Here is a 13,346-nt window from a genome sequence, read left to right on the forward strand (position 1 = left end):
AATTTAAATATATGAGTGTTTTTTTATGGCATACATCCACAGAATCACTATATTCTACTAAACTAGCCATAAGTGTAAATTGGTATTCCACATCATATGAAAAAAAATCACAAATTGCTAATGTTCCTTTAGTAACTACTGTAGTTATTGAAACTATTAATAATGTTGAAATTCCTACCTATATGGCAAGGCAGGTTTATTTAAGAAATATTTAAAGGAAAAATGTTAATTGATAAAAAAAAAAAAGAACTAAAAACTTACTTAATTGAAACTTGTGTTAATGGAGACTACAAATTTGACCTATTATTATGGTGGAAACATAATACATTAAGGTTCCCTATATTGTCTTGCAGTGAAGGATGTCTTAGCCACTTCGATTTCAATAATGATGTTAGAATATGTTTTCATCATTGGGATAGTCTTAGACACATATAAGAGTTCTCTAAATTTGGATATGACTGAGACTCATATTTATACACAAAATTGGTTAAGGCCGATAGTAACCCAGTTTAAGGAACTTAATATGATTGATGAACTAAAGATGTTTGAAGACATTGTTGCATGTTAAAAGGACTAAAAGATAGCTCTGCTAGGGTTCCTTTAAAAACTTATTCTTGGAGAAAGAGGCACCGCTCAACTCTACTAGGGTTTCTTCACCCTCAAGCTCTGGCTTGAAGGGTGACGACGAACACGACATACTTCAACCAAGCTACAGAGAAAGACTTCTCAACTCAGGAAGCCCATTGTATCAGGAGTGTGACAGAAATGGAGCATTCAGAAGCAAAGAAAAGGTCCAGCGATGAGCAAGATCTGGTGGATCGAAGCAAGAAGAGAGTTAAGATCGAGGTAAGGTTGCATCTAAGGATATCCAAGCTAATAGACAAGAAGAGGAGTGCTCTGATGATCTTGCAAAAAATGTGTCTTCTTCCTATAACCATCTTCCTCTCATATAATAAAAGGGATAAAGTGCTAGAATCTTAGGATTTTAACATGTCTCTTAGTAATAACGATATTGTGAAAATTATTATAGAAGAGCTTAATATTCCCCTTTCTGAAAATGATGATTAAGAAATAAACCCTAATGATACCCAAAAAATTTGTCCAGAGTTTAAGGTTCCTTTAGACGACTATGAATAATGGTGTTCCCTATGGAAACTGACCTTAATAGTCAAACTGTTACGTAGATTAGTGAATTTCAACTACCTTAATCAAAAGCTAACAAGCATATGGGACAAAAATGAGTCCTTAAAAATTTTGGACCTGAATAATGACTTCTTCCTTGTTAAATTTGATAATAGTGAAGAATATAAGTTGGCTCTGTTTAATGGACCTTGGCTCATCCTTGATCACTACCTATTAGTTCAAAGATGGAGGCCTTTATTCAAGCCAAGAGATTAAGATTTTAGGAAAATTGCCGCATGGGTGAGAGTCTCTGACCTCTCCTCAAACTATACAATGAAAAATTTTTGTGACAGGTGAGAACTTGCCTAGGTTCTACGTTGAAGATAGATCCCCACACCTCATTACTCTCTAGGGTTAAATTTGTTAGGATATGTGTAGAATTAGACTTAAGGAAAAAGCTTATTTCTTCCTTCAAGGTGTTAGGTCAAGAGTTTAAGGTAGAGTATGAGGGACTGCACTTTATCTGTTTCTCTTATGGGAAGTATAGCCATAGATAGGAGCAATGTATAAATATCATTTAGACCCAAGAACCCATATTGATCCCATGGAGGAGAGTGATGTCTCTCCCCCTCATTCTGGTAACAGTGAAGGGTGAGGATCCTCTAAACAATAGCCCCAAAGTTAGTTGACTTAAAAGGAAGTGTTAAGATATAAGGTTTACATTGGTAGGTTAATAATATATCAAAAGGTATATAAGCTAGAAAATTTTATTCTAAAATTACCTAAGATATTTTAAATAAGAAGGTCACTCAAGCTAGAACCTAAGTTTTCTCCCATGATCTTGGATTAGACCCACATATAAAAAATCTAATATGGTAAAGCTTTACTAAGTTCAATTGTGTAGATGGTGTTCAGAGGGCAAATGTACCCATCGAGAAATAATAAATAATTCTTAAATTAAGTTTCCGAAATATCGTCCCACAAGGATTGATTTTCAATTACTAAGAATTTTTTAATTCAATTGTTTAAGCTTCAAAGATATAAAATTAATTAAAACAAGAATTTATAAAATCAATTATAAAACTAAGAGCAAGGAATACAATGCACGTCTTGGTTAAACTTATCGGAGAGGAACCTAGGGCATATGAGTTTTCTCATTCAATCCTTTATGTTATTTTTCTGTTTAACTCTAAATTCGATTTCTTTGTGATTACCAATTATTCATACGAATATTATTAATACACAATGGTCATGCAATATTAATATTCTTTTCTCTAAATTAACATCCCCAATGGTTATGCAAGACATCAATTTAAGAAAGCTTAAGCAACATATGTACTTGTTAATTTAATAACGATTAGAAGAGAAAGATTGGTTTAGTTCACCTAATCCTTTGTCTCGTTTTACCTTATAGATATATTAATTAACTGAGGTACGATAGCCTGACGATATAATTAATTAAGATTAAGAGATAAGTGCAATAGGATAAAATCTAATCACGAAACGGAAATCAAATTTAGATTCAAACGTCAAAACCCCATAAATTCATGAACAATAGTTCTCATAACCCTAGCTATGGAGACCTAGTTAAAGAAAAGAACTAAAATAATCATAAACAAAGTCATAATTAAAAGAAATAACAAACTAGAATGTGAAATGTGTTCCCGGTCTTCAAGTACGATCACTTGAAGCTCCAAGTCCTGCCAAGAATGTGTCAAAGATCCCGTGCAAGAGAGACGAGATGAGATGTATCCCAGAGCAAAAGCCAAGATAAAAACGGTCTCCACTATGATGCCTGAGGTCTCCTTTTTAATAGGGTTTGAAAACCCTAAAGACTCGTCATAATTGAGCTTCCCGCAAATAAGCACGGTCGTGCAAAGCCTTAAGCACGACTATGCACGGACTCGAAGCACCCCCGTGCTTATTGAATGGGTCTGGGCGTGCTGACTGCTGCGAAGCTCTAATCTTCCATCAATTTGGGTACAGAATGCACCCAAAATCCATTTGTGGCTTCTTTATATCAAACTACACAATTAATATATAAATTAGTGTAAAATTCAAATAAAATAAAGGTCAAATATGAATATATGGGCTGTAAAAGATAGCCTAATTATAGACTTATCAGATGGGTCTATCATTACCCTTGATAATTAAAATAATAAATATGATTATTGGAAACAATGTATATTGTGGTTGTATCATGAGACACTGAAAAATTAGTTTTTGAAAGAAGATTACTTGAGAATGTCTGATCTTCTGCAAGATATTTATTCAATAAAGGAAGGAAAAAGGAATATTTATTCCTATTTCACTAATCTTAAAATACTTTGAAAAAAAATAGAATCTCTACAATATACTCCTTTATGTACTTATACAGTATAATGTCTCTTTGTGATATGATTATTGTTGGAGTGCATAAATTTAAATCTTTAGGAACATCATTCTTTTTGCAGCAACATTAATTAATCCGAATTAGAAACATAAAAATTAATTTATGTTAATGATAACTAAAAATAAACAATCCTTTTTGACTTCTCTATTTGTTATGAGTGACTTCTTTATTTGCATAGACTCTAGAACTTGCTCTGCAACCTCATTGAGGCAAAACAGAACTAATTAATCTACGAAAATGATTAAGTCAATTAAAATTTTATTTGAAAACCTCATTTTTTTACTATCATTAATTCCTTCCCTTTGAGCCTAATAATGTTAAAGATATTCCTTTGGCGCTCTTATTTTGACTGTAATATGTTTAATAGATACCATTGAAAAATCAATAAAGACAATAAGGGTAACAAAATAAAAATAAAAGTAGAAAGCCTTTAAAAAGGGGGGAAACAGAGGAAAAAAATGGAAAAGAAAGTAAAGATAAGGAAATGGAAAGAAAGAAACAAAATCTTACAATTAAAGTTGTTAGCAAACTCAAAAGAAAATTTTTAGAAATAAAACACATTGTATTACTGGTCTATTTTTATTATATTAGATTTAAAGGTTAATTGAGTATTTTGTGTATTCTTCCTTTCTTATACCTTACATAATTTTGTATTAAAACTCTTAGACAAGCTAAAACCAATTAAAGACCTTTTGATTCTTGAAATAATTAGTTAAATTACTGGAGATTTGCATGTTTATGAGTAAGTTATGATAGAATATGTTTCAGAGAATATTTAGTGAATTTTCTCTTTACCTCATTAAATATTTACATTAACTATCTAGCAAATACTTTGTACGTAAAAAGTTAAGTCTTATTAGATTATCAATATGAAAGTTTTTTTCTAGTAATATGTTCGTTGGTTACATGTGTGTATTTCTTGGATTTCTTGAAATGAGATTTAATGAATTCCTATTTTTCTTCTTCTATTGTTAGGAGACAAGCAATGCTTAAGTATGAGGAGTTTAATAAATTATAATTTTTTACTTTATTTATGAGATTTTAACTTAATTTTCTATTGAATTGTTACTTTACCCTTTAAATTGGCTAAGTTTCTCTTAATTTTATTGTATGAAGTGGTAACAATATAGTTTTGTTGAAAAAGATCAAATCATAAAAAAAAAGTTATTGAAATGAGTATAGAATAAGTGAATTATGAAATTAAATTTCAAATTTTACATTTAGAATTTGAATTCAAAATTTGAATTTGAATTTAAAAATAGAATATCATATATTTTTCTATAAATAAGTCATATCTTTTTTATGAATAAATCATAATTTTTAGATGATAAATCATATTTTTTTAAAGTTAAATTATTATATTTTTGGATTTCTATACACTATATAAAGGATCTTACACACTTAATACTAGATACTCAACCAATCCCTCTCTCCTTTCTCTTATCTTTTTTCTCATTACAGAGTTGTGCTTCCATCAAACCAAATCAACTACATGATTTTTTTCTTTCCTTATTATTTGTTATTATGAATGTTTTTGTTTAGTTACCTTTGTTTTCATCTTTATGACTATGTGTAGCTAAATATCTCTTGTCATGGGGGTAAGGTGGATTTTTATGATGTAACATCTTTTGAATCTTTATTTGATCTTATGATGTTGATGTTATTTGTCAATTGTAATTATATTTTTTATGTTATTATTATTCTTAAATTGGTCACTTGAGGATATATATTAGTTAATCAATTAACAGGCAATTGTATCATTAATAGATTAATGGAACTAAGAGATATTTGAGTTTAAGAATTAAGATGATTAATTTATTGCCTAAACTTCTAATCAGTTAATTGAGTTTAACAAATCTAATATTTCTTAATGCACTTATTTATCTTGTTGCTTTCTATGCTCATTATGGTAACATATAAATAAGAAGAATGTCATCATTGCATGATTATTGGATAATAGTAACAATGAATTAGATAATTGATAACAATTTTATCAAAATTGAATAAAATTTAATTGAAGAACATATAGGTAATCACAAGAAGAAACCAAAGTTTCAGGCTTTCATCTACATAAATCAACTTTGTGATTTCTTTGTTTTTTTTATTTTCTTTTTAACTTCTTTTAATTATTTTTCAATCCAAATAACCTCATCAATTATATTACTTAATATTTAAGGAACATTAGTGATAGGCAATTGTGATTATAGTTCATGGGACGACATTGGGAGGGTCTAAAATGCTCCATGTTTATTACAATTGATAGGTACACATGCTCGTTGGTTGATATTTTTTTAAAGAGTTTAAAATACACAATATCTAAAGTCAAGTACTATTCATGGAGCCTTTTTCCTCAATAAATAAAGTATACTCAATGATATTACAATAAAAAAGACAATTAGAAAGTACAATTCTAGAAGAGCCAAAATATCATTAAATGAGCAAAATCTAAATCGAAAAGGATCAAATTGTAGAGATACTTAGAATTCAGACAAAAAGGAACCCTTGACAAAGGAAAGAATGGTACAATCAAAATTTTCATATTTTGTAACAAAGAGAGGCATACAATTGAGATATGTTATTTTAAGCATGAGTTTTTTCCTCAATTTCAAGTTCAAATCAAAGGGAGGAGAAGCAATGGTTGATAATGCAAAAATTGTTGATGACGTATTAGTCCAAGATAAAGATAGAAATAAAAAATGTAAACAAGAGACTAACTTTTAAGCATTATGCATGTGTGCTTGCCATGTACGTTACAAAAGATGAATTTTGACTCATACCATTCAATTAATCAACTAGGTTTTGGTCATTATATTGCACCCTTCGTACTTAAGCAACAAAATAGGTAAAAAACTTAATTTTCATACTTGGATTTAGTAGTGGTGTTAATGATCATGTGTGCAACCCTATCAACCTTTACCAGGCAATTACAATTAAAAGAATCATGGGAATGATTAAATTTTTAAAAGAGTTGGATAATGTTTTTTACATACCATATTTTAAATATAATATATTTTTTCAAATTGACTAATATGCTCAGTTGCAAATTGATTTTTAATCAAGATTCTTGTATCATACAGGACATATGTATATTTATTGAAGATGATTAGGTGTGCTAAGATTCAAAATAATGTGTACATAGTGTTTGGACATAGGAGTATTATCAAACTACAATCAAATACTGTAAACTCAATTTCAAATGATGACTATAATGGATTGAATTCTAATTTTGATCTTTAGCACTACATATTAAGCCATTTGTAAAATTTTTCCTTACGTGAAATATGATCCAAAGCTTATTTTGTGACAATTGTCATTTAGCTAAGCAAGCAAAGTTACCTTTTCTTAATAATAATATTAGAAGAAATAATATCTTTGAATTGATTCATATTAATACGTGTGGACCAATAAGCATAACTTCAATACATAGGCATAGAGTTGTTGTAACTATCATGGATGATTTCAATAGACACACTTGGTTATTTTTTATTAAATCTAAATTTGAAGTAAGAGGTTTGGCTTAAAATTTTATTAATTTAGTTAGGACACAATTTAATAAATGTATTACTCATGCATAAGATGCCCCAACAAAAGTCATTGTTAGAAAGAAAACATAGACATCTTTTAAATGTAACTTGATCAATTTTATTTCAATGCAACCTAGAAAAATTTTATTGGTATTATATTTTCAATCAAGCAATCTATCTCATAAATAGATTATTATCACTTATTTTAAACAACAAAAATTCTTTTAAAATGTTACATAGGAAACCTATTTTTCTTAATTTAAACACTACTATCTTAATTATACATCTACAATTTCTCATAACAAGAGAAAACTTGATCCTAGGGTTATAAATGCATATTTTTGGAGTACAATCAAGAACAAAGGGATTTATCATATTGGATTTGAAATTTAGTAAACTCTTCATTTAATGTAATGCAGTGTTTTACAAATATATATTTCTATAAAAAAAATTATCTAAACATAATAATATCTATTCTGACATGAATGATATTGCTCTTTTTTTTATCATATAATAATCATAATTCAACATCTCCTCATCTATTTTCTAACAGCAATTTTGATCTTGTCAACATTCCAAATAAGAAAATCTAGTCAGATATAATGACTTTTTATCTATATGATTTTCATTGCAATGCCTTAACTTTTAATTTATATTTGACTATGAGATATATTATTAATTCTATCTTATCAAATTATTTCTCTTTCTCAATTTCATCAATGTTATCTCTATCAATTATAAACCAAAGTCTTATAATGAAGCTATTAAATTTCTTCATTAGATTGATGCTATGCAAATTGAGTTTAAAAGCCATGACGACAATAGCACTTTGTCTATTTTCAATTTTCTTCTAAGTAAGCAATCCATTAAATCTAAATGAATTTATAAAATTAAGTATAAATCAAATAGTTTGACATAAAGGTATAAAGCTAAGATGGTTGCTCGTGGTTATAAGCCAAATAAAAGCATAAATTATTCTTATACATTTGCTCTCATTGCTAAAATATCTAATGTGAGACTTCTATTGACATTTGCAACTTTATAAAAATGGTGCTTACAATAACTTGATGTTAATAACATATTCTTCCATAGTTAGATATATGAAAAGGTTTTCATGGAAGTACCTCAAGGTGTCAATGTTGATCAATCTCATTAGGGTAGTGTAAATAAGTTAAAGAGTTTTGTTAACCTCAGCTTTCAAAATTGAGTTTAAACATCCATAAATAAAAAAATTCTATAAAAAAAAGTACACAGTTATTGTATTGAAGTTATAAAAATACAATAAATATTTTTTTTTTAATAAAATTTTACTATTATTAACTGCTTATCCTTAATCTTAAAGGCTGAGTATGACAAAATCTTAAATTAAAAGCTTATAAATTTTTGTTTTAATCAATTATTTTTGTTTTGGTCTACTAAGACATTGTCAAATGTCTTTTTTGATTGGACTATGTCAACTAAGATTTAAAATAATTTATTAAAATATAATAATTAAAATAAAAAATTAATTTGGAGGGATCAAAATAAAAAATTTACTAAAATATAAAGATTAAAAATATATTTAATACTAAATTAAATTAAATTTATAAAAGCATAGATAAATAATTTTATCTATAGTGGCGTATAATATGGAGTCCCTTTTTCAAGTGAACTTAATTTGTATGATTATTTTTCTATAAATAAATAGCAAGTCATTGGCTAATAATAATCAGAGAGGCTGTTGAGTAATTATTATGTTAAGCTTCAACTGGAAAGAAAATAAAGAATCCGTTCGAACTAAAATGGTTGCGAGTGTATGGAGCACAGTGCACACACATTCCTAATTTGTGAAAAAGACTAAAAAGAAATGGCAAGGACGTATTTGGTTCATGCATGCTAGATTTCCGTTACGAAGGTTGGTGATCCCTAACGCGAAGGGATAACGACATGCCGGTAAAGCCGTGGCCACACGCGCGTCACCCCTGCACCGACGCCCAAGGCACGCCTTCCAAAAGGAAAAACGCTTAACGCTTCTTTCTTCGTTTCACCATTCACACACAAATTAAGCAAAAAATCGAATCCACGATTCCTTCAATTTCTGGTCTATCGTATCAATTAGGTAGGAATTGCTATCTTAGAAATTCAGAATCAATCAAAATCGATTGATTGATTCTTGTTCGATGAGGAAACTGTGTCCTAATTTTGACAAAGTAGATGGATTGGAAACGGTGTTGGAGGTGCCTATTCCAGAGGACATGTGGACCAGCATTGGGAACAGTGGTTCCAATCGATGGCAGAATCTTCGAGCTCTCATGAAAGCTCAAATTTCCGCTGATAAATCATCGCATCTCTCTGCTTCCTCCAACCACGAATTCCTCGCATTGCTTAAGCTTGTTGGTTGTCCTCTCATCCCTCTTCAGGTTCAATCCGATCACACCTTAATTCGCCCCCTCAAAGATTCTTCCATCGTAAGCTTCCAATCTCAATCTTAATTAGACTTCACAATTACTATTAACATTAAACTTCTGATTTATTATATGCATCAATTAAAACCTTTAGTTATTTTCTATGGGTAAACTTAATCGTTACACTCGAAGTGATTTTGATATTATTCTATGAATAAATTTAGAATTTTATTTCGATAATATATGCTAACATTTAATATTGAACTCAACGTCAATTACTAAAGGAAAATTGTAATTTTGATTAAATAACAACATAAAAAATACTTATGATTCTAGACTTAAGATTTGTTTATTTTTTAATTAGTTAAAATTTTGATTCGATTGCTATGATATATGGACTAAAATAATTTTTTATTAGTATGTGTGTCAAAATGAATAAATGTTGATATAATTTCTAAAAGTGACACTGTATTGTGTTGATATAGACGAGGGGTAGAAACAGATCCAAACTAAAAGGAGGGAGAATTGATTTTTCAATTATATATAAGGAATGACGCATATTTGTTATTGGATGTGTAGGAAGCTTCAAGTGCCAAATATATAGTGCAGCAGTACATAGCTGCGATTGGAGGAGTGGGAGCGTTGGATTCGTTGAAAAGCATGTATGCAGTGGGACAAGTGAGAATGTTTGGGTCAGAGATGCGTCAAGGGGATGGTGGGGTGAAACCAAGAGGGAGGGCTGAAGTAGGGGGTTTCGTGCTGTGGCAAAAGAACCCTGATTTGTGGCACTTTGAATTGGTTGTTTCTGGTTTCAAGGTTAGTGCAGGTAGTGATGGCAAGGTAGCGTGGAATCAATCTACTTCTCAAACTTGTCATGCCAACAAAGGCCCCCCTAGACCCCTTCGCCGCTTCTTTCAGGTTACAACATAAAAGCATCGAATTTAGCACATAGAATTGGTGTTATTAGTTAACCCGATATTGCACAATGGTAAATTTATTCTTAACCTTTTGATTATCTGTCAATCAATTTATCATAACAATGATCAAATTGAATACCCATTTTTTAAATTAAGTTGGTGCTTAACTCTTTATATGCTCGTTAATCAACAATTGAGTTGTCATCCATTTGATGTGCAAGTGAAAGTTTTGATTTATCATTTAGGCCATAGTTATGCCTATCAAATTCACATTTAAATAAAAAGTTCAGCCTTTTTGGTTATGATATAAAGAGTAACAAGGTGCTACACTAAATGAATCGTATTCCAATTTTACTTAGTATGGTTAAAGCTGTGAAGGGATTTGATCAAGTATTCTTTTTCACTCTCTTCATTTGTTCATTTTGTGATTGTTGTTATCAGGGGCTGGACCCAAGGTGTACAGCTAACTTGTTCATAGACGCTGTATGTGTAGGAGAGAAAACCATTAACAACGAAGATTGTTTTCTACTCAAGTTAGAGACAGCACATGACATACTCCAAGCACAAAACACGTCCCATACAGAAATTATAAGACACACTGTGTGGGGGTACTTTAGCCAACGCACGGGGCTACTAGTCAAATTCGAGGATACCAAGTTGGTAAGGATGAAATCTGTTAATGGAAATGACTCTGTCTTCTGGGAAACAAGCATGGAGTCTGTGATTGAAGACTATAGGTATGTTGGTGGCATTAACATAGCACATGGTGGCAAGACAGTGAACATCTTATATAGGTACGGTATGGCACATAATCACCAGCGGAGAATTGAGGAGACGTGGAGGATAGAAGAGGTTGATTTTAACATTTGTGGCTTGTCCATGGATTGCTTTTTGCCTCCCTCTGATCTTAAGAAGGAACAGGATGGAGTAGAGAAAGTAGTGCAGTAAGAATTAGCATTTTCCTTATCTCTTTTACCCTCATTTTCACCCTCTCAACTTGTCAACAGCAAGAAAATTTGTCGGTGTACATATTACATAGACAAGCATAGCCGAATGAAAGAAGAATAGTTATAGTTTATCCTATTTCTGAAGGTACTTAATTAAATATTTAGCAGGGAGTGACATTAAAATGATAAAATGCATTTAGGATCATTAATCTTTAATTAGCGTAGAAGTTCGAGCTGGACTCGTTTCATATAAGACGAAATAAAATTTTAGCTCAAACTACGCTGTTAATGAGTGGAATACACTGAACTATGAAAATTACAAACAACATTATCTAATGTACTCCTTTTAACACATTCTTTTTATTAATTAAAATTTATTAAAAACTATAAAAATAATATAAATCTCACTTTTTTCCATTCATAATTTAATAATAAATTATTGATGATTTAGGCAAAATGTTACTTGAGTTACTTTGTAGACTTATTACAAACTCTTTTAAAGAAATATAACTAATTTTTAAAAAATATTATCTAATAATCCAATTTCATATTATAATTTGATTCATTATTTTTTTTAAATGAAATATTATATTTATATACTTTTTTTAAGATAAAGTCACTCATTCTTGTTTTGTTATATATGTCAAGAGACTTTTTAATTCATCTTTATATGGTAAATATAAATATATTTTTTTATATTTTAATAAGAGAATTTTTACGAGTTTTTCTTTTATTAAGTCATGTATCTTTCTTCTTTAATGAGTGTCTATTAATTTATTGTTTACTTATAATTGTTTCTTCTTTTCAAAATCATTTTTTTAATTTAACTTCAAATTTAATTTAGTTAAAATTTAAAAAAAATTGATTGTAGATGTTTTTTATAAATGAAATAAAATTGAAAAATTATTATTGATGATCTCTTCCGTTGAACAATAAATCACGATCTAAATCACAAATTGCATCATTAGCATTTCATTTTAAATAAATGCTATTAAAATCAAGCTCTCAACCCGTAAGCAAAAAATTAATAATAATATGTATGTGAGTTTTTATAATTTGTTATTATTTTGTGTTTAATAAAAAAATATTTCAAAAGTAAAAGATTCTAAAAAATCAAAATAATAATTTTTATAGAAAATTTAAAATTTGACCCGTTCAAACTGATTTTTCTATCGCTTTTCACTTGTTTGTTTTACAAATTTTCATCAATTTAGAAATTGGTTAATTTTTAAGTTAATCGGATTGAAATATTGATCGATTTTTTATTCAACTAGTCGAGCTGGCTGGTTTAATTCAATAATAATAATAATAATAAAAGACTGCACTAATTTTATTCCTTTGAAAAGAAAAATGAAATAATTGTAAGAGAGAAAATGGAATACGACACCGTCTTGGTTTGGGTAGAACGACCCGTAGTCGATAAAACGGCAGAGACTACTCTACGAAGCGCAAACCCTAATTTCCTTGCAGCCCTTATTTAAGTTGTTTTAGTTAAGCCTCAAATTGGCGGCTCTCACAGCACTGTTGGCTCAGACTTCCCTCACTCTCTTCGTTTTCGATTTCCAATTTCGCTCCTATTGATCAACGCTTTTTTAATAGATATTGAAAAGCGTTGATGAAGAAGATTCATATCCACGACATTTTATTTTTGAATCCATCGAGGCCATTGTTTGATTTCATGAAATTCTATTTTTCTTTTTTTCGTGATTTGTTCGTGCTTGATGTAGTGCATCTGTTTACCCTCTCCAACTGTGTTGAACTTTAATGCCAGTGGAGATATAACTGATGCAGAGATTGAAAATGGTTGGCTTACCAACCCATTGCACCAATTTTCAAATTGCCATGGGTCAAATGGATCGACCGAAATACAAAACAACAAAAAGGATAAGAAAAATTCGTTTTGCAAATAGAAAATTGGCAGCTGATGATTACATTTGAAACCGCTTATTGATATACTGATAAGCTGTGCTGAACACAAACTCCACTTATCTGATGCCATTTTACTTGTATTTTTTTTCAATGTTTCTTCTATGTTGTGTCTCTTACTATTATGATTTAGG

General features: G+C 29.7%; 1 protein-coding gene across 1 annotated transcript; it reads left to right on the top strand.

Moving 5' to 3' along the window:
- Positions 1-8,938: 8,938 nt before the first annotated feature.
- On the top strand, positions 8,939-11,413 carry LOC113847934. The gene is made up of 3 exons (XM_027477267.1): positions 8,939-9,485; positions 10,002-10,340; positions 10,781-11,413. The coding sequence occupies exons 1-3, from the start codon at positions 9,198-9,200 to the stop codon at positions 11,285-11,287; spliced, it is 1,134 nt and encodes a 377-aa protein (XP_027333068.1). The 5' UTR covers positions 8,939-9,197; the 3' UTR covers positions 11,288-11,413.
- The last annotated feature ends 1,933 nt before the right edge of the window (positions 11,414-13,346 follow it).

The sequence above is a fragment of the Abrus precatorius genome, unplaced genomic scaffold, assembly GCF_003935025.1.
Source record: "Abrus precatorius isolate BTA unplaced genomic scaffold, Abrus_2018 Scaffold8, whole genome shotgun sequence".
Classification (NCBI taxonomy): domain Eukaryota; kingdom Viridiplantae; phylum Streptophyta; class Magnoliopsida; order Fabales; family Fabaceae; genus Abrus; species Abrus precatorius.